The sequence below is a fragment of the Rhinatrema bivittatum genome, chromosome 2 (assembly GCF_901001135.1).
Source record: "Rhinatrema bivittatum chromosome 2, aRhiBiv1.1, whole genome shotgun sequence".
Classification (NCBI taxonomy): domain Eukaryota; kingdom Metazoa; phylum Chordata; class Amphibia; order Gymnophiona; family Rhinatrematidae; genus Rhinatrema; species Rhinatrema bivittatum.
In genome coordinates this window covers 310,702,931-310,722,926 of record NC_042616.1, presented here as the reverse complement: position 1 = coordinate 310,722,926, position 19,996 = coordinate 310,702,931, and the positions used below count along the sequence as shown (strand labels likewise).

General features: G+C 48.1%; 1 protein-coding gene across 3 annotated transcripts in view; it reads right to left on the bottom strand.

Annotated features, from left to right (window-relative positions):
• Positions 1-19,996, bottom strand: part of TRANK1 (tetratricopeptide repeat and ankyrin repeat containing 1) — a 265,426-nt gene that overhangs the window by 166,303 nt on the left and 79,127 nt on the right. For all 3 annotated transcript variants that reach the window (XM_029589706.1, XM_029589707.1, XM_029589708.1), the window contains 4 exons: positions 19,068-19,224; positions 17,181-17,299; positions 13,218-13,301; positions 6,837-6,975 (listed from right to left, as the gene is read on the bottom strand). In XM_029589706.1, coding sequence (XP_029445566.1) covers positions 6,837-6,975; positions 13,218-13,301; positions 17,181-17,299; positions 19,068-19,224 — 499 coding nt within the window. The remainder of the gene's footprint in view (positions 1-6,836; positions 6,976-13,217; positions 13,302-17,180; positions 17,300-19,067; positions 19,225-19,996) is intronic.

Sequence of the window (19,996 nt, the reverse complement as noted above, 5' to 3'; positions counted from 1 at the left end):
TCTGCCAGCCCTGGGAATCAAACCAGAGCCTCCCACATGGCAGTGCCCAGCACGACGGATCAGACACCAGATTCAGACCCAAGTCAGTTATCAAAGCCATATCTACACATGTCACATGAAAGCTAGAAACAGAAGAGGATTTACAAATTGCAGCAGCAGCAGCACCACAGGTCAACAAACTCAAGGGCGGACTGGGAACAAGGAGTTCACAAAATGACTTCCTTTCTCCCACCCCAATTATCAGGAAGTTTCCCAGCATTTCTCACTGTCTGAATCGCTACCCTTCATTCTTTCTCTTAGTGGAGCAACACTGCCACCCAGTGGATAAGCTACATACACTGGAAGAATTTTCCTAGATTTCTTCTGAGAGGTCAGATGTCCCATTACTAGGGACCTTCTTTTTTTTTTCCAGGGAATTTATCAAGATTGATTTTCACAAGAATAAAAACAGGAGAAAATCAGTGGAGAAAAAAAAAAGTATTTTTCCAGGTGAATATTGGAGCTTAAGTTGGTGGACAAAAGTGAAGACAGGGAAAAAACAAACAAACATGAAGCACTACAATTCTTAAAACTTTAAATTGTTTAAAAGAGGAACAATCATACATGAACAGCTCTGTAGGTGTTTCCATAAAGCTTTTCCACATATGATTGTCTCTCTTCTAAACAGTTTAAGAATTGTGCTAGCTTATATTTTGTTCTGATTTAAGTTTCTAGAGAAAGCCAGGGTCATTGATCCTTTGTAGTAGGGGTGGGGGCAGAAGGGAGAGAAAGCAAGAGGAAAAGGAGTGGGAACAGGGATTAGAGAGCAAGAGGAGGGATGTGGCAGCAGGGAGGAGAGGAGGGAGGCTGAATGGAAAGGAGGGGGATTGGGATATGGGACAAGAGCAAGAGGGAATTGAGGTGGGAGGAATGTGGCATGCTGAAGGAGGAAAAGGGGAGGATGGGGAGAGATAGAGGGTGCTGAAGAGGGAAATGGGGAGAGAGCAAGAAAGAGTAGGGATAGGGATAGACATGGAATGCTGAAGAGAAAGAGGGGTCTGATGGGGAGGCAGAAGAGAAAGAGAGATCTGTGGGCTAGGAGGATAGGTCTATCCCCAAGAAAAGCAATGCAGGCTCTGTGGCCCCGCCAAAATTTACGGTACTATGTTGGGCCTCCCGAACCTTTCTTTTTCTTGTGGAGGGTAGGGGTATGGGTACAGATAGAAAGGGTGACAGGAGGGAGTGGGAGCAGGGAAAAGGAGAAGGAAAGAGGCAGAAAGAAGAAGAGGAAGTGCAGAAGGGAGCCCCCTGCCAACAAAAATGACGACCACGACTCTCTTCTCAGTCCCCTCCTCTTTCTTCATACAGCATCCCCCACCTCTCTACCCCATCTCCTCTTCTCCCCCTAACCCTGCCCCCACTTGTTTTTGTCTCCTGCCCCATCCTCTCCTCAACTCTGCTCTCTCCTCTTACCCCCTTCCTTTCCCTTAATATCCTCATTCACACCAACACCTACATTCACACCAACACCAACCCTTCATTCATTTACACTGACTACCCCAACTTACCTCCTTCACTCCCACAAAGCAGAGGTGCTTACCTGTAACAGGTGTTCTCAGAGGACAGGACGATATCAGTACTCACATATGGGTGACACTATCCCAGCATGGAAAACTTATATCATAGATTCTAGAACCTTAACGGCCTCACTGAGCATGCATTATACCACATGGATACATGCAGTTCCTTCAGTCTAATACAATAGCAAAAGACTAAGACAAATCATGTAGAGGAGACCCAACTCCATGGGTAGGCAGGGCATTATGAAGGTCGTTTATGAAACACAAGAATGTTTTTGGCACTGGGATTTCTGTAAAGAATGCATTGTTAAGTTTCAATAAGCACTGTTCTCTTTGACGTCTTCTTGAATATACTGACATCAATACCATTGCACCAGAGGCATTAAAACTATTGCTCTGATGTCTAACAGATGACTGAGTGCAACCTGAAACATCTCTTGCAAAAGAGAGAAGATGAGGAGAAAACAAAAAGGTGTCCGACTTTAGACAGGGAAAATAAGGCGTAGCCGCTCTAAATGATGTATAAGATCCACTAGACTGTCATAATCAGTGCCCATATCTGGAGAAATTCTGATAACCAACTGCTTATTCTTTGCTCCAGAGACTGGACCATTACTCCTTCATTGGGAGCTTCGACAAGTCCTGTAGTTTCTGACTTCTCATTTCCCTCTCTCTTAGAACTTCGAAAGGACTGAAATCTACAACTTGACCTAGACCTGAAGACATCTAGAAGGGAACTGACTGGATGATCCTTGCTGTTCATCCTTTGGTAGCCTGGGAACTTTAGATTCTTCCTAGGCTGTTATCCTCTTCTCTAGGTTCTCACCGAATAGAAGCCTGAACTCAAAGGGAAGCTTGGTTGACTGACTCACAGAAGTTGAATTGGCAGACCAACTCTGCAGCTGCTCAAATGTCTGTCCACTATATTATTCCGCTATATTATTCCTGTTTATTTATTTAAAAGTTTTATATTCCGCTTATACATAATATGGTCTAGGCGATGAGACAAGCATAAACCAGCTTTAGTCACAACACAGTTACATGCTGCCACCTGAAGAGACATACTAGTCATCTCAAAGGCCTGCCTGAGAACTGCCTCTATGATTTTTTATCCTGTGCATTTTAGAGAGCCACATCACTCTCCACAGGAATCATGATTCTCATCGCCACCACACAAGCTAGTGTATCTACCTCAAGATACGTAAGTTTCCCACCACTTAGGAGAAATAGTATTGCCTTTTGTCCAGAAAGGAAACTACTTTAAAATCTGGCTTCAGGAGATGTTGCGCTTGGAGATGGACCCTTGTCCTGGAGCAGTGGAGAACGGCTCCCTGGTAGGGGACTAGGAAGCACCTGCCCCCAGGGGGCAGAGCACAGGAGGAGACAGAGGCTAAGATGAACTTTACCACTGGAAGCCCATGGTCCCCCCGGGTGGAGCCCGTAGGGACCCGGGCCGCTTGGACTTAGGTGGGCCTCGCAGGGTCTCCCGGAGTGGTAGTAGAGAGGCGTGCCCATGAGCAGCAAGGGAGTGTGGTCTGGAGAAGCAAGGAAGGCCAGTACAGCGTAGGTGATGACAAGGCAAGGGACAAAGCCAGAATCAGGAGACGTGGTCAATGGCAGCCGGGGTCAGAATCCAAGGAACAGTCCGAGGAGTAGTCAACGAAGCAGAGGACAGGTTCCAAAGGTCAGACAAGATCACAAGGCAGGCAGAGGTCAGGTTCCAGGCAGCAAACAGAATGGTCAAGGAGCAAGCTGAGGTCAGTACCAGAGAGACAGTCCGAGGGTACTACCTGGGGAGACAGGAAAGACAGACGCTGGAACAGTAGGATGCTGGAACAAGGCTGTGAACGTGGAAGCAAACTAGTACACTTACAGTGCCGACCCAATTGCCAAGGCAAGGAAGTGCAGGCAGGAACTTCCTTATATCGTACGTTCAATCAGGGTGCGCCGTGAAGCTAGGACCCGCCCCTGGCCCTACAAGAAGCTGGGTGGTCTGCGCACACGCATGTAGGGGCATGGCTAATGCCACTGGAGACGCCGAACTCCGGCGTGAGGCCTGGTGCACAGTGGAAGGCCCAGCGACCGCCGCTGCGGGACGCTAAGGCCTGGAGGAGTTCGCGGCTGCCGCTGGGGAGGCCGACCCGTGACCTGCAGAGGAGCTAGCGAGCTGAGCAGGCCCGTGCACGGGCCGGGCTCGGACGGGGCTCGCAACAGGAGAATCCCATTCCAAAACAGTAAAAAAAAAGTCCTTGACTGACCCGAGCAACAGAAAACTATCGCTGGCTTCTAATACTGGTCAAAATAGGATCCTTCTGAGGTCTCGGAACCTTCCTCCATTGTTCCCTTAAAAATCTTTTACACCTGCAAGGAATGGGAAAATAAGGAGAACAGCTCTTCTTCATTAAACAGTTTGACCATAGCACATATGTCTTCCCCTTCAGAAAACTCTGCCCCAAAGAGAAAGCCTGTTACAGACATCTTAAAAGGTCCAAGGAAATGCTGACAGGCTGCAGAGGAGGCAGACAACAGGAAGCGTAAACTGCCAATATAACCCCCCACCGCCCCCGAAGTTAATATAGCCCAGGAGAAACAGACCGTAGACTCCTGCTCCGTGAGATCCCAGGATGGGGGGGGGGCCTTGTTCAATCCTCTTGCCATGCATACAAAATAGCTGCTGGACCGGACTCAGCAGACCAAGTGCCCGCAGGAACCAGCTTCACTACCAGCCCCGCCGGAACGATCTCCCACCAGAGCAGATTTTGCCTTTTTCTCACCAAATTCCTCTCTCTCTCTCTCTCTGCATAGCTGTGATTCAACGGACCTTCTCCTCCATCTGCCTCTGCATTGTACAATGCATAAAGAGTGAAGGTTTTCTTCCATGCTCCTCTGGAGAGGACATACTCCCTTTACCACATAAAATAAAACAAACTCCTAGGATGTGAAAAAGAGAAGCTTGTTTTCTTTACTCATCATGATGCTGTCTGAAGAACTGCTGAACAACACTAAGCCTCTCAAAAGGAAACACCATGCTGTGCAGAAATCTCGCCTTTTTTTTTTTTAACTTTATGAAAATTAACTTTATGAAAATTAACAAAGCAGAAGGAGAATCTGAAAATAGCTCAGGTTTCCTTCTTATCCTTTTTTTTAAAGAGGTTCAGTCAGAGAAGAGCGTGAAGGAGGGGGTAGGAATGGAAATGGGAGGAAACAGGGCAACACAGAATGAAATGTGGAGTCCAGACCAAACCCCTGGAATCCTCCTGGTCTAAGGCCATGCTCAGCTGGGGGAGAGAGCACAAGGTTTTCACTGCAGGAGCTGCCCTTCCAATCCAATCCTTTTCAAACAGCCTATCTAGGCCTCATCTCAGAGCACGGGACAAACTCTCCTACCATCTTCCAAAAATAGAGAACACTGGCAGGCTGAGGGTAGCAAGGGAGCCTATGTAAGGAGACAATAGAAAGCTTGTTAATCTCTGCCTCTATTTACTGGTTGATGGGCATAAGCCATGCGTTTGGATTGGTCCAGCTGGCCGAAGAGGAATATATATATATATATATATATATATATATATATATATATATATATTGTTGTTTTTATAAAAATGAACTTTATTTTACTAAACTGTAACAGTTCAGTTCAGGTCAGAGGAGTTCTGATGCATCTTCCAAGTGCTGCAGGCAACACTAGCACCTAGGCTGAGCACCGAAATCCTTTAAAGGTACATTTTCGATAAGACACCTAACAAAAGAACATACATACTGTTCACTCCCCACAAACTAACCTGGTATACAAAACATTAACTATCTTATGGTATAAGGAGTTGTGGAAGTGCGTCCAACCGCGAGTTAAATAGTGCGCTGCATTGTATCGGCCTGTTTGTGGTAAAACTACCTCATAAGTGGGTAGAATGGCTAAATCCTCCTAAGTGGCTTTCAATACATTTATAGTTTTACAACGTTCCTAACCCACTGTAAAAAGAAGTGTTCCTTGGGGGTAACCTAGTCAGGACAGAAAAATGGATGCGTATATCAAATTTTCAAAAATGTAACTTTTGCGTCCTAGTTTTGAAACATCTTGAGGTTCATAGGGTACATGCGTGCTTTTTTTGTCTGTGGAATAACCTGTGGAATAACCTGAACTTCAAATTCACATTGTGCAGGTAGTTAATGAGGAGATATTAAGTTGGCGGAACAAAAAGGTTTAAAAAAAAAGTTTGTTTTTAAAGTGTGCCGGCGGTCAGGTTAAGAAAAGGGATGTTGTCTTCATTTCCAACCTTTCCTTGCTCAGAAACACCTACAGTGCAAATACAGGTAAAAAAAACAGGTTCCTTACGGAACTACATGCATACTTTTACTCTGACACAGGGTGGACAACATTCAAAGAGCCTGTTTACTCATAACTCCTGTTTATAAATTTGTGGATCCTGTTTAGCCTTTGAAAGACGTATCCTTTAATGCACACCTAGGAGTTACTGCTGACCATAAGCTTTGTCTGTAAGCTTTACTCTCCTGGTGTTCTGGGTCAGGCAGACATCCGAGTTTGCCATCCAGGCAGCTAAACTTTCTCTCCAATCAGTTCTCAAGACAAAGATTCTTTAAGTTTGAAATTATTTATTGTACAGGTAAATTCTACTTACAATTGTTGAGTTTCAAACGTGAGCTCCTAGGCAAAGATCTTTGGTAACTGGAGACAGGGTTGCAGGAGGGAGAAGGAGGTCTCTTGTGTTGCAGGAGTTAGTTTATGGTAGAGGTAGGAAGCATGAGGGATATGAGGCTGATTTAATCTTCAGACAAAGGCAGTAAGAGAGAAGGTAAAAAACCCAATCGTTTCACAGGGTTTTACAGAGCGCTGTTGGCTCAGAAGCAAGCAAGGGCAAGACTGAACTCTCGTCGAGAACTGCTAAAGGAAACGCCTCCACAAGCTGGGGGCAGGGGGGCAAGGTCCAATGGCAGCGAGCCTAAGAACCATGTGACGCAGAGGGAGCATGAAGGGCAGTCCCTTGAGCCTATAAAAGCACCTAGGAAGACTCAAGTTAGATTGAGGGGCATTCAAGCTCTTCCGATAGTGAGAGAAAGTGGAGGAGGGAGGGAGCTTCTCTTAAGGGCAAAGGCTCCGCTTAAAGGCAAAGGCTCACTGACTTTTATCATGGCTTACAAAAAATGTTTCAGTATTAAGAATCCTCAGAAGGGAGGACTGCACTAAACACAGTTAAACTACAATATGTACAGATACAAACATGTACCCAGTGCTGGGGACAGAACACCTGGCACGGCACTCACTTGCTTTGATGCAGAGCCTCATGATGGCATGGAGGGGGCACGTTCCAATGCTCTCTGTTTTTGCCCCAATGGTGATGAGCCACTTCACAAGCTCCGGCATAGTCTCCATCCGGTCATATTGCCCAGAACTGACATATTTCTATCAACCAAGACATAATTGGCAATGTCAGCAAAAATGTAAAGTTTTAATGCTGTAAAGCAACATTTTTCAATGTATATTCCAAGTTACCACACATATGTTGGTGCTCCTTCCCCCAATAAAAGCACAACAGGCACAATAGGCAGTGCAAAATTTTAAAAAAAGGATTGCTTTCTTTTCCATCACTAACTGCTGATCTCCGTTTCTTGACTTTAAATATTTATTTTAAATCACAGTGCACACAAATCCTCCTTATCTTTAAATGAAATCTAATGGATTATTTAAAAACTTTTTGTTTTCAATTCCAGATGTAATTATTCATAAAATCCCAATATCTTAAACAAGGAAGTAGAACAGAACATGTCCTGTAGGAAATGAAGGATCAGCGGGACAGTCGCCTCCATGGTTTGGACCCCGTGGTCGGAGCACCAGGCTTCGAAGACCTTCCAAACTCGAACGTAAGCGACGGAGGTCGAAGGCTTGCGGGAACGAAGCATCGTTGAGATCACTGTCTCCGGGTAGCCTCTGTGGCGGAGACGGCGCCGTTCAAAAGCCAGGCCGCAAGACAGAAGAGTTCTGCCTGCTCGAAAAATAACGGCCCCCGACGCAGAAGATGAGGAAGATGGGACAGGCGAAGTGGGCCGTCCACCGTCATCTGAAGTAGATCTGCGAACCATGGCCGACAGGGCCATTCTGGGGCGACGAGAATTACAGTCCCTCGATGATGTTCCAACCTGCGGAGAACCTTGCCGACCAGAGGCCAAGGAGGAAACACATAGAGCAGTTGATCCGACGGCCACAGAAGGGCGAGGGCATCCACCCCCTCCGCGCCGCGCTCTCTTCTGCGGCTGAAGAAGCGTGGAGCCTTGGCGTTGAGAAAGGTCGCCATTAGATCGAGGCGTGGAGTCCCCCAAGGACGGACGATGAGATGCATTGCCTCGTCGGAGAGAGCCCACTCGCCGGGGTCTAGCTGTTGACGACTCAGGAAGTCCGCCTGAACGTTGTCCACCCCGGCGATGTGGGAGGCTGCTATCCGGGCGAGATTGCTCTCCGCCCACTCCATCAGGGGAGTTGACTCGAGGGGGACATGCTTGCTTCTTGTCCCCCCTTGACGATTGATGTAGGCCACCGTGGTGGCGTTGTCCGAGAGGATTCTCACCTCTCTGTGTCGCACCAGGGGAAGAAAACGCTGGAGAGCGAAACGCACGGCTCTCGTTTCCAGGCGATTGATCGGCCACTTTGCCTCCTCTGGCATCCAAGTCCCCTGCGTGGCGCTTCTTTCGCAGACGACGCCCCATCCCGCGAGGCTGGCATCGGTGGTCACCACCACCCAATTGGGAACCTCGAGCGAGACTCCCCGAGCCAGATGCGAGGGGACAAGCCACCAATCCAGGCTTTTCCTGGCTAATGGTGGAAGCGGCAGGATCACCTGATACTCCTGGGAGACTGGTTTCCAACGGGATAGCAGGGACGCCTGCAGTGGACGCAGGTGTGCAAACGCCCAGGGTACCATGTCGATGGTGGAGGCCATTACTCCCAGGAGCTGCAGATAATTCCAGGCAGTTGGTTCTTCCAAAGCCGAAAACCGAGACACGTGCTCCCTCAGGGCTTGCGCCTTGTCCTGGCGCAGGAACACCATACCCCGCCGGGTATCGAAGCTCGCTCCTAAGAAATCCAGGTGTTGTGAGGGCACAAGGGAACTCTTTGGAAGGTTCACCACCCAGCCCAGAGAGCGTAGGAATTGTACTACCCTGGCCACTGAGGTCTGACCATGTGAGAAGGACTTTGCTCGAATCAGCCAGTCGTCTAGGTACGGATGTACTAGGATACCCTCCTTGCGGAGGGCCGCCGCCACCACTACCATGATCTTTGTGAAGGTCCAAGGTGCGGTCGCCAAACCGAAGGGAAGCGCCTTGAACTGAAAGTGTTGACCGAGAATCCTGAAGCGAAGATACCGCCAGTGAGCCGGCAGGATGGGAATGTGCAAGTATGCTTCCGAGAGATCCAGTGAAGCGAGGAATTCTCCCTTGTGCACTGCGGCAATCACTGATCGAAGAGTCTCCATGCGGAACCGGCTGACCCTGAGGGCCTTGTTTACCTCCTTCAAGTCCAGGATGGGCCGAAAGGAACCGTCCTTTTTGGGAACGATGGCCCCTATTTCCTGCAGTCGGTCTAGTGTTTGTTGAACCACTATCCTCTTGAGATCCGAACCGCAGGGGGAGAAGATGAACCGGTCCCTCGGGGGGCGGACAAACTCCAAGGCGTAACCGTCTCTTATGGTGTCCAGCACCCACTGGTCCGTGGAGATAACTGCCCACTCCTCGTAGAAGTCCATGAGGCGGCCTCCGATCCGGGGAGGTGAGAAGTGGGCTCCTTTGGCATCATTGGGAGGACTTTGTGGGCGGATTTCCCTGCCCTGGACCCTCTCTCGCGGGCCTCCGCCCACGAAAGGAACGAGACCAAGGCTGGGATCTTGTCGGCTGTGTCCGGGAACCGGACTGCCGGTAAGACCTATAACGTCGCTGTGCCCTGGCCCTGGTGCTACCGGAAGAAAATGACCTGAAGGAACGCTGTCTATCCTCCGGCAGCCGATGCACCGAATTTTCCCCCAGTGACTTGATGATCTGATCCAGGTCCTCTCCAAATAAAAACTTCCCCCGAAAGGGGAGGGAGCCAAGGCTCGACTTGGAGGAAGCATCCGCCGCCCAGTTGCGAAGCCACAAGAGCCGTCGGGCTGCTACAACCGAAACCATGGACTGCGCCATTACGCGAAAGAGATCATACAAGGCGTCCGCCCCATATGCTATGGCAGATTCCAGACGGTCCGCCTGGGCGGCCTCTTCGGGGGGCAACTCCTGAGAAGTGAGAAGCTGCTATACCCAGAGTAAGCTGGCCCTTTGCGCGAGCGAACTGCACATCACGGCCCGCATACCTAGGGCGGAGACTTCGAAGACCCTCTTGAGGAAGGTTTCTAGTTTACGGTCCTGCGTATCCCGCAGGGCCGTTCCACCCGTGACCGGGATGGTCATCCTCTTGGTCACTGCCGACACCGCTGAATCCACCTTGGGCACCTTGATAAGATCCAAAAAATCCTCAGGGAGCGGGTATAGCTTTTCCATGGCGCGTGTGACCTTCAAGGACGCCTCGGGAGTGTCCCACTCCCTAGTGAGAAGCTGTAGGAAGGACTCATGGATAGGGAAAGCCCTTGCCCTAGGACGGAGGGCGGCAAGTACTGGATCCCCTTTGCGAGAAGAGGTGGCGACGGCAGGAGCCACAGGGATCGGCGGATCTGGAGGTGGGTCGAGGTCCAGCTCCTGAATAATATGGTGGATGAGTTCATCCAGCTCTTCTTTTTGAAAAATCCGTAGGGCTCGAGGGTCGTCCCCCTCCGTATGTCCATCCGGATGCGCCTCCGGGGGTTCCGGGGAGTCGTCTCTCACCGGCGAAGCCGCCCCCGTGGTATGCCGGGGTGGCACGGGAGAGGGACCCGGCAGGGATCCAGGCGTAACGGGCGAGGCGGTGAGACCAACAGCAAGTTTAGGAACCTTGGGGGGAGGGGCCCCCAGGGGATTCGACGCCTGCGCTCCCATACCCTGCAAATAAGCCATGTGGATTGCCAGAATAAAATCAGGTGAGAAAAACGGGGAGCTGATTGGAATCCCTGGGGGGGACCGTCCTGGGAGCCCCGGTCGAGCAAACCCCCCGCCGGGGGCAAAGCCTGTTGAGAGCCAGTGCAACCAATCCTGTCTGCATCTGGGAGCGAGTCCGTCTCACGCTGTCCCCCTAAAATGGCCGCCGTTCACGCCAAAGGCGGCGTCGTGGCCGGCCCGCACTGCCCGGGCTGAGGAGGAGGCAGGTCCGAAATCGCACCGGAGGACTGCAGGGTGCCTTCCCCGTCGGGGAAGCACTGCTCACAAAGCCCCTCCCTCAGAAATTGATTCCCCGGTTCGCCGCAGGCCTCACACCTCGAGGACCGCGGCATGTCAGCACCGGGGAAAAAAGCCTCGGGGGGGGGGGGGGGGGGGCCAAAAACGAGCTAGTGCTGCGGGGGGGCCTGAAATGGCCCTAACAACCCACTGAAGGGATCCAGGAACTGCGGGGGAAAACCCCTGTTTCAGTTGAGCACACACCCGCGGGCGGAGCTTGCGAATCACGGGACCACAAACGATGCGTGGAGCGGCCGGAACCACCGGCATCCACGGGGCACCACCAAAAAGAAGCAAACCTGTGGAGAAAGAAACTCAAAAAAACTTCCACTTACCCCAACGGAAGAGGAAAGGAGTACAGAATAGAGAAGGCCGAGCCACAGACACACGCCTCCTCAAAAATTGAAAAGTCTTTTTTTTTTGTTTGTTTTAAATTTTAAGGATCCAAAATGAAGAGAAACATAAGACAGGGAAATACTGTGGAGAAAAAGAAAGAAATAACCAAAAATGAAGAAACCCTGTCAATCTGGGGGAGCTAGTGGATCCCCCTGCTCACATCTGCTGGAGTCAGAAGAATACTGAGCTCCAGCAGAGGGTGCACTACTCTATATGCTGACACTCTCAAACTCTGTTCTGACTCCATCTGCTGGTCGGGGGATATAACCCACTGTCTGGACTGATCCAGGTACGTACAGGGAAACGGGGACTGCCAGTCTCCCAGTCTTTTCGGATACATCAAATTTGTGCCACACTAGCAGAGTTTAAAATTCAAGCTGAGATCCTCAGTAAAAGATTTATTGAGAGAGGATATCCAAAAAGTGTTGTACGGAAAGCCTATAAGAGGGCTAGGTATAGTGATAGAGAATCCTTACTTCAATATAGACCTGCTAAAGAAGATAAACAGCTAGTGTGCATTTTGCCTCAAAGTACATCCACTACAGCTATTAGGATGTCTATCAAGAAACATTGACACTTCATAACACGTTGGCAGAAGAACCCCTTATTGTGACCAGGAGAGGGAGGAACGTTAAAGATCAAGTGGTTCATGCCCAACAAATAAATAAAAAAAGAGAAATTAACAATTCTGGTTCTCACAATAAGTGTGGGAAATGTTCAGTGTGTCACAATACGATTGAAGGGGATATTTGGATAGACCCAGTAACAGGATACAAAGTATACAGAAAGAAGATCACGGATTGTACATCCAAATCAGTTATATACGTCATCGTTTGTCCTTGCCCGAAGGTATACGTCGGGTGTACAAAGAGAGCAATTAAGATACGAATCGCAGAACATCGGTCCCGCATAAATAATGCTACGATATCTGCGCCCATCGTACAACACTGTATGGAAAAAAATCATACATATGCACAATTGCAATGGACAGTAACTGACAGCCTAGAGGACAAACAAGACAATCAGTCCTTGTTAAATTATCGCGAGCAAGCACGGATTTTTAGACTTGGCTCAGAACAACCTGTGGGACTAAATGATCAGCTTGATTGGTTCTCTTTAATTTAAGATTGAATGATATAATTAGCTGGTATCCAGGAAGATGTTTAAACCTAAACCGGAAGTGGAGTAACGCAGAACGCTGTCAGGAAGAGCGTTAGACGGAGGCTTGTTAGAGCACCAGGAAACTCAAAAAATAAAAGAACATTCAGTTGGATTCTTGGCAAAAAGAAAATGTATACGAATGAACCCTGAAGACGACATCCTATGTCGAAACTTGCGCAAGTCGGGATTAATTCAAGACTTTCAAAAGCTAAGTACAGCACATCCATTTCTGTCGGTTTGCATTAATAACCAGTAGTGCGTTTGCACAGAGAGAAGAGGATTTATTGAAATCAATAATAACTAAAGGAACAAAAAATGATATTTACTGAGACTCAACTCTAAAAGGTTTTTTAAATATAATTTGTTAAAATAAAAATACGGAGGTTGGCGGGTGTGTTTATGATTAAAAACGGTAAAGGCACCAAGGGGGTTGCCGTATATACATTATATGAAACCATCCCCATCTCTAAAAAAAATTTTTTTGATTAATTGAAAAACATAAAAATAAAAATCGAGTTGGTTATCAGTGAATATCTGAGTTAAAATATTAGTACCAAGTAGTGATTGTGGTAAAAATGATTATTGATAAGGCAATGAAGGTTTTATCAACAGTAGTGCCTTTTATAATGGCAATTGTCTACTACAGAATGTAAGGGAAGATTCACATATCACAACATTGTCTTAATTATATTTTGGCCATAAGTTGTTTTATCCCTGGCTGGCTATCCAGTGAATTATAAAAACAAGGAAGCATTCTACCTTAAAGATGTCCTCCAGCGACAATTGGGCAACCTTCAGATCCATTGGCAGCTTGTTCTTCTTACTTACTAATAAAAGACATGCCTGGAAAAGATCAAATAAATGCTATATTCACTTGTACACAGCATTCAGACCTGAAAATCACATTTTATGTATACATGAATCCTTAACACGAGCTTATCATCTACATCCCTCCAGCTCACAGTATTAGGTTTAACATTACTTCTGATCTCTATGGCATGTTAAGGCATGCACATTTGTGCCCTGTATACTAGAAAAGTCACCAGTAAATAAATATACATATTTAATTTGGATTCAAAACATGTCTATCGATGGCCAACCAAAAAGAAAAGGTGACAGCCTATAAAGAGCTGTGAATGTCACAGCCTAAAGTTATTTATTTATTTAAAAATGTCCATCTTGCACTAGCTCCAATTCTAGGCAGTTAACACTAAAACATTCATAAATTAGTATAAAACAAATACATAAAAACATGAGTATATAATCTATAATTATAAAACAAATACAAATACATAATACACAAATGCAGTCAATGCCAGCTAGCTTACATAGCTCCCACCATAAGAACATAAGAAATTGCCATACTGAGTCAGATTAAGGGTCCATCAAGCCCATCATCCTGTTTCCAACAATGGCCAAACCAGGCTACAAGTACCTGGCAAGTACCCAAACAGTAAGTAGATCCCATGCTACTGACACCAGTAATAGCAGAGGCTATTCCCTAAATCAACTTGATTAATAGCAGTTAATGGACTTCTCCTCCAAGAACTTATCCAAATCTTTTATAAACCCAGCTACACTAACTGTCTAACCATATCATCTGGCAACAAATTCCAGAGCATAATTGTGTGTTGAGTGAAAAAGAATTTTCTCAGATTAGTTTTAAATGTGCTACTTGCTAACTTCATGGAAAGCCCCCTAATCATATTAACCAAAATTGTAAATAACCGATTCACATCTACATGTGCTAGACTTCTATCATATCCCCCGCCCCCAGCCATCTCTTCTCCAAGCTGAACAGCCCTAACCTCTTTAGCCTTTCCTCTTAGGGGAGCCTTTCCTCATTTTGGTTGCCCTTCTCCAGTGCAACTATATCTTTTTTGAGATGCGATGACCGGAACTGTATATAGTACTCAAGGTGTGGTCTTACTATGGAGCGATACAGAGGCATTATGACATTTTCTGTTTTATTCACCATTCCCTTCCTAATAATTCCTAACATTCTGATTGCTTTTTTGACTGCCGCAGCACACGGAGCTGACGATTTCAATGCATTATCCACTATGACGCCTAGATCTCTTTCCTAGGTGATAACTCCTAATATGGAACCTAACACTGTGTATCTATAGCATGGGTTAAAGGAAAATGAGTTCTTACCTGTTAATTTTCGTTCCTGTAGTACCATGGATCAGTCCAGACCGTGGGGTTGAGCCTCCTTTCCAGCAGGTGGAGACAAACCAAAACTGAAAGGATATCCTATATGAGGACAGAGCCTACCCTGCAGCCCTTCAGTATAACCATTGTCAAAGCAGAAAACAACAAAACAAGAATAGGATCAAGCAAGTAACCAAAAAGCTCAATTGAGCAACTCCAGAACAATGTAAGAAACATGGTGTGACTAACCGCTCTTGCATATACTTGGTGCTTAAACAACCAAGGCTTCCGGTGCAATTGCCCAGAATTCTTGCAAAAAATGAAGTATCAAAATCTGCGAACCTGCAATAACAAGCTTTCAGAGGACAGAAAAGAGAGACAAAACAGGGAAGGGCGTCTGGACTGATCCGTGGTACTACATGAACGAAAATTAACAGGTAAGAACTCATTTTCCTTTCCCTGTACGTACCCGGATCAGTCCAGACTGTGGGATGTACCAAATATTCCCTAACCCGGGTGGGACCGAGACAGTCCCACTCGAAGCACTTGCCGCCCAAAAGAACCAAAAACCGGTGCTTGCACATCCAAACCGTAGTGGCGAGCAAAAGTATGCATTGACGACCAGGTGGTGGCCCTGCAAATCTCTTGCGGAGAAACCGATTGACTCTCCGCCCAGGAAGTAGCTTGAGAACGTAGTGAATGAGCCTTTAGGCCCTCCGGAACCGCCCGACCTTGTCCGCGGGGGCCTATACCTCCTCTGTCTCCGGAAACGAGGACGGGAGGGTGTAAAGGGAAGTGATTGTTTTGGACGGTCCTCCGGAAGCTTATGAACCTTATTTTCCCCCAAGGAGTCAATAAGCTTCTCAATGTCCTCTCCAAAAAGCAACTTACCTTTGAAAGGCAACGTGCCCAGCCATGCCTTGGAGGATGGGTCGGCCCACCAATTGCGCAGCCAGAGGAGCCGTCTAGCGGATACCGCCAAGACCATCGCCTTCACCTGGACGCGGAGGAGGTCGTAGAGCGCATCAGCCCCATATGCGATGACGGCTTCCAGACTTTCAGCCTGCTCCGCCTCTGCAGACGGGAGGTCCTGGGTGCCAAGTAATCGTTGAACCCTCCTGAGACCTGCCCGCTGCATGAGACTGCTGCAGATAGTCGCTCGGACCCCCAGAGCCAGGACTTCAAAAATACGTTTCAGACGGGCCTCGAGCTTACGATCCTGTGCGTCCTTCAGAACCGTCAATCCCACCTCAGGGATAGTGGTGTGCTTGGTGACCGCAGAGACTGAGGAGTCCACGGTGGGGATCTTTAACATGTCTAAGCATTCCTCCGGGAGGGGGTAGAGCTTATCCATAGCCCGCCCCACCCGGAGTCCCGCTTCGGGAGCCTCCCATTCACGCAAGAGCCTTGTGCATAGGATGAAAAAGAAAAGCGCTTGCCAGGGCTCTGAGTCCCACCAGGAACGGGTCCATATTCTTGGGCAAGGAGGCCGTAAGGGTATCCCGCAGGAGGCCCCTCCAGCCCCAATTCCTAGAGGACAAAGGGGATGAGGGCTCCAACTCCTCACGCTGAAACATGCGGAGGACCCTAGGATGGTCCCCCTCCAGGGGTGGGAGGGCACTCGCTGAATCTGCAGTGGGATCGGAATCCAGAATAACTGGGGCCACCAGGGGGGTCAGGGATGGGGGCCACCCCCGGAACCACCCACAACCGAACGGACCCCGGAGGTTCCGCGGCAGGGCAAACAGGTAACGGCGCGGAATTTTCGCCGGGGGGGGGGGGGCCGGGGGGGAGCCCTCCTCCTCCTCCTGCAAGCTTGCCAAATAGGATTTATGCAGGAGGATGACAAATTCAGAAGAAAAACAAGTCTTGGGGGGGAGGGGACCAGCTTCGGAGCCAGAGTTGCCTCCTGGCCGCCACCGCAGATGACACTCCTCTGGCCGCTGTGCGCACTAGGTCAGAGGCAGCGTCCGCGAGGAATGATACTGCGGTTCCATGTCTTCTCCCGGGGTGTTGTTCCTGGTTTGAGATAAGCAGGCACGTGTCACCACAGTGCAGCAGGCCGCACCGTGGTGACACGTGGAGTAGAGACATAGCGGCTACGTCAAATGACAGAACAGAATCAGTCTTTGGCTGTGAGCCTATAAAACATACCTAACTAACTAACACTGCTGCAAACCACAGAAAATCCGAAAGACACCAGTGCTTATAATCACAAGTGTAGTTCCTTTACAAACATTATGAATGGAAGGCAGCCTGGAAGGTTAATTCCTCACAAATGTCCATTTGTCTATAATGGGACCCACATCACATTAGGATCAAAAAAATAAAAATAAACATTTGCAATTTGATCTTATAGCAGCCAAACACAAACAGCAATAATGCTGGTCTCATGCAGAAGTTTTATTCAGACAGAGAATCAACATAAGTAACTGCTGAGATGACCTTGGGAAGGCCAAACTTATGCAAAGATTGTAAGCAGATACCCAAAGCAGCTCAAACCCCAGTTGGGTCCATTGGCCTGAAAACAAGCTTCAGCTACCACAGCTAGTAAAAGCATGTTTTTACCTGCCACATGCCTTTCTTGGCCAGCTTCTCTAGCACCGCTTGCCAAACCTGCGCGCCGTATCGATGCTTCAAAATGTCCTCAAACATTTCCTCAAAGGGTTGCCGAATCCAGTACTCATCTAAAAAAACCCAAAAGACTGCTTCAGTGCTGCACAGGCCAAAATGTTCACTTCTGTGCCACACCCACCATGCACCCCCCCCCCCCCCTTCACTGCCATATCTGGAATTGCACCTCTTCCCTAGCCAGTCTGCCTTTTCCCTTTAAAATAAAGGTACAGGTAAGCAGGGACCCCTTTACCATGAACCCTTGCCCCCTCCTAAAAAAATAATTTGTGCAACTAGCCAAAACAGGGGTAGATTTTAAAAGGTGCGTGCAGGAGTAGATTTGTTCGCGCAACCCGGCGCGATCAAATCTACTCCCGATTTTATAACATGTGCGCGTTGCCACGCGCATGTTATAAAATACAGGGTCGGCGCGCGTAAGGCTGCGCAAAATCGGCAGCCTGTGCGCGCCGAGCAGCCATCCTCCGTTCCCTCCGAGGCCGCTCCGAAATCGGAGCGGCCTCGGAGGGAACTTTCTTTCCAGCCCCCCTCCACCTTCCCCTCCCTTCCCCTATCTAACCCACCCCCAGCCCTAACTAATTCCCCCCCCCCACACACCTTTATTTTACAAGTTACGCCTGCCCGAGGCAGGCGTAACTTGCGCACACCGGCCGGCTGCCGGCGTGCCATGTTCCGGTCCGGGGGTTGTTCCGGGGGCCGCGGCCCCGCCCCCGGAACAACCCCGATGACACGCCGGCCGTGACACGCCCCCGACACGCCCTCCCCCAGGAAAGCCCCAGGACTTGTGCGCGCCGCCGAGCCTATGCGAGATAGGCTCGGCGCGCGCAGTGGGTGGAAGGGGCAGCTTTTCGGGGGTTACGCGCGTAACACTTTGAAAATCTGACCCCACAACAGTGTAGCAAAGTTACAGTGAGAGGACACAATCCTCTAAGCGTCGCTAGATTTTTACTCTTCTCCTCGCCTACTAAACTCGTCTCGTCTGTTCATTTTTTTTTTTCCTCCTGAAGCTCCTGCTTTGACATTCCCTGCTTGTGCCTGTCCTGTCCATGCTCTTCTTGCCTTTTGTCCACCCATCTTGCCACCCCCAAACTCTATTTTTTTTTTTAACCCTTTCCCCTTTTTTGTTTTGCTTTCCTTTTTTCTTTCCTTTCCTCCTCAGCCTCTTCTCTCTGTCACTTGCTGGTTCCCCTTCCCAACTCATATGATCCTTATATATGTATTTTTTTTTAACTTCTTTATTTTGTTTGGAAGACACAGTATAAAAAAGAAAGTATTACATATTCCATAACATGGAAATAAGGAAAATATGTAGAACACTTATTGGCTTTCACTCTATGCACATATAAATGTTTAGGTTTCCCTAATTTTTTTGCAATACAAATCAGGAAATTGATAATAATTATATTTTATTTATTTAACATATTTCTATACCGGACTTCATGAATAGGATTCATATCAGGCCGGTTTACATGGAACTAGGGGATAAACCAGAGTAACCAAACAAGTTCCCCGTTCTCCTCCCTATTCCCCCAGTTTTTATAATTAGCATTTTACTGCTTGCACACTTCTGCAATTACTCCCCTACTGGATAGCGCGTCGACACAGACTGGGGTATGTATGGCTTGGGGTTCCGTACCAGCCTCACTAGCATATGGGTCAATAGTGCATACAAGGAACAAATGAAGCTGGCAAATATAGCAGAGAAGAGGGGGGAGGTGGCAGCAAAACCTGGGTCTGCTGGTGAAGCAGCTCAGCGTGTACTGCCCACGTGGTGGTGGTGGTAGTGCCTCGGGAAGCCAGCCCAGACACAAAAAACTCTCCTACCGTTCACGGTGACACTGAGGAAAATGCCGACAATGAAGTCTGCAATCTGTGATCGATCCGAGGAGGAACGTAGAAGATTCAGACCCTCATGGAACAATGCAAGCGCTGTGAGCCTGTCGTCCAACTTTAGCAGAGAATGGCCAGCCCTGTAATAGCCCTGCAACCAAAAAAAGAACAAAACACATTTACACATCAAATACTTTTCAGCAAGTATTTCTTCTGTTTCTTTAAAATTGCTATTTGGCATCACATAAAGTTATCTGTCAGATGGTGGAAGACTGAAAACAAAACGAATCTGCATTCATAATACCATTTACCATGTTTCATGAAAAAAAAAAGTGAAAGTGAAAAACAAATAAAGCACAGAGTGGACTTCCATTTATCCACCAGTTTCCTAGCTTCAGAATCCATATTAGTCACTGTATCAGACCCATGCCTTTTTCTTAATTCTTTCTGACCCCCTCCTCCCCACTAACGTTGTGTACTGTGGCAGGGATGATAAACCCTGGCACCAGTAAAGCGCTTTTGAGCGATTCCTGAAGCAGACTCTAAAAGGGAAGGGGAGGAGAGACGAAGTCATACAAATAAGGAGAAAGCAAGTCTGCTTACCTCTAAAGAAGGTTCTCTGTAGACAGTAGGATGAATTAGCCATGACTCATGGGCGACATCATCCAATGGCATCAAATGAACCCATCTCCCACAGTGCAGTGCAGTAGCTCCTGCATGCACTTCCTCATAAGCCTTTTGCAGAGCTAAAGCTTTAGCCAGGTAGTTGGACTCTTCAGGAAGGTGGGCAGGTATTAAGCATGGCTAATTCACCATGCTGTCTACGAAGAACCCTGTTTATAGGTATGCAAGCTTGTTTTCTCCATCAACAAGCAGGGCTGAACAGCCACGACTCCTGCGGGAATCCCAAGCTGAGTGTTGCA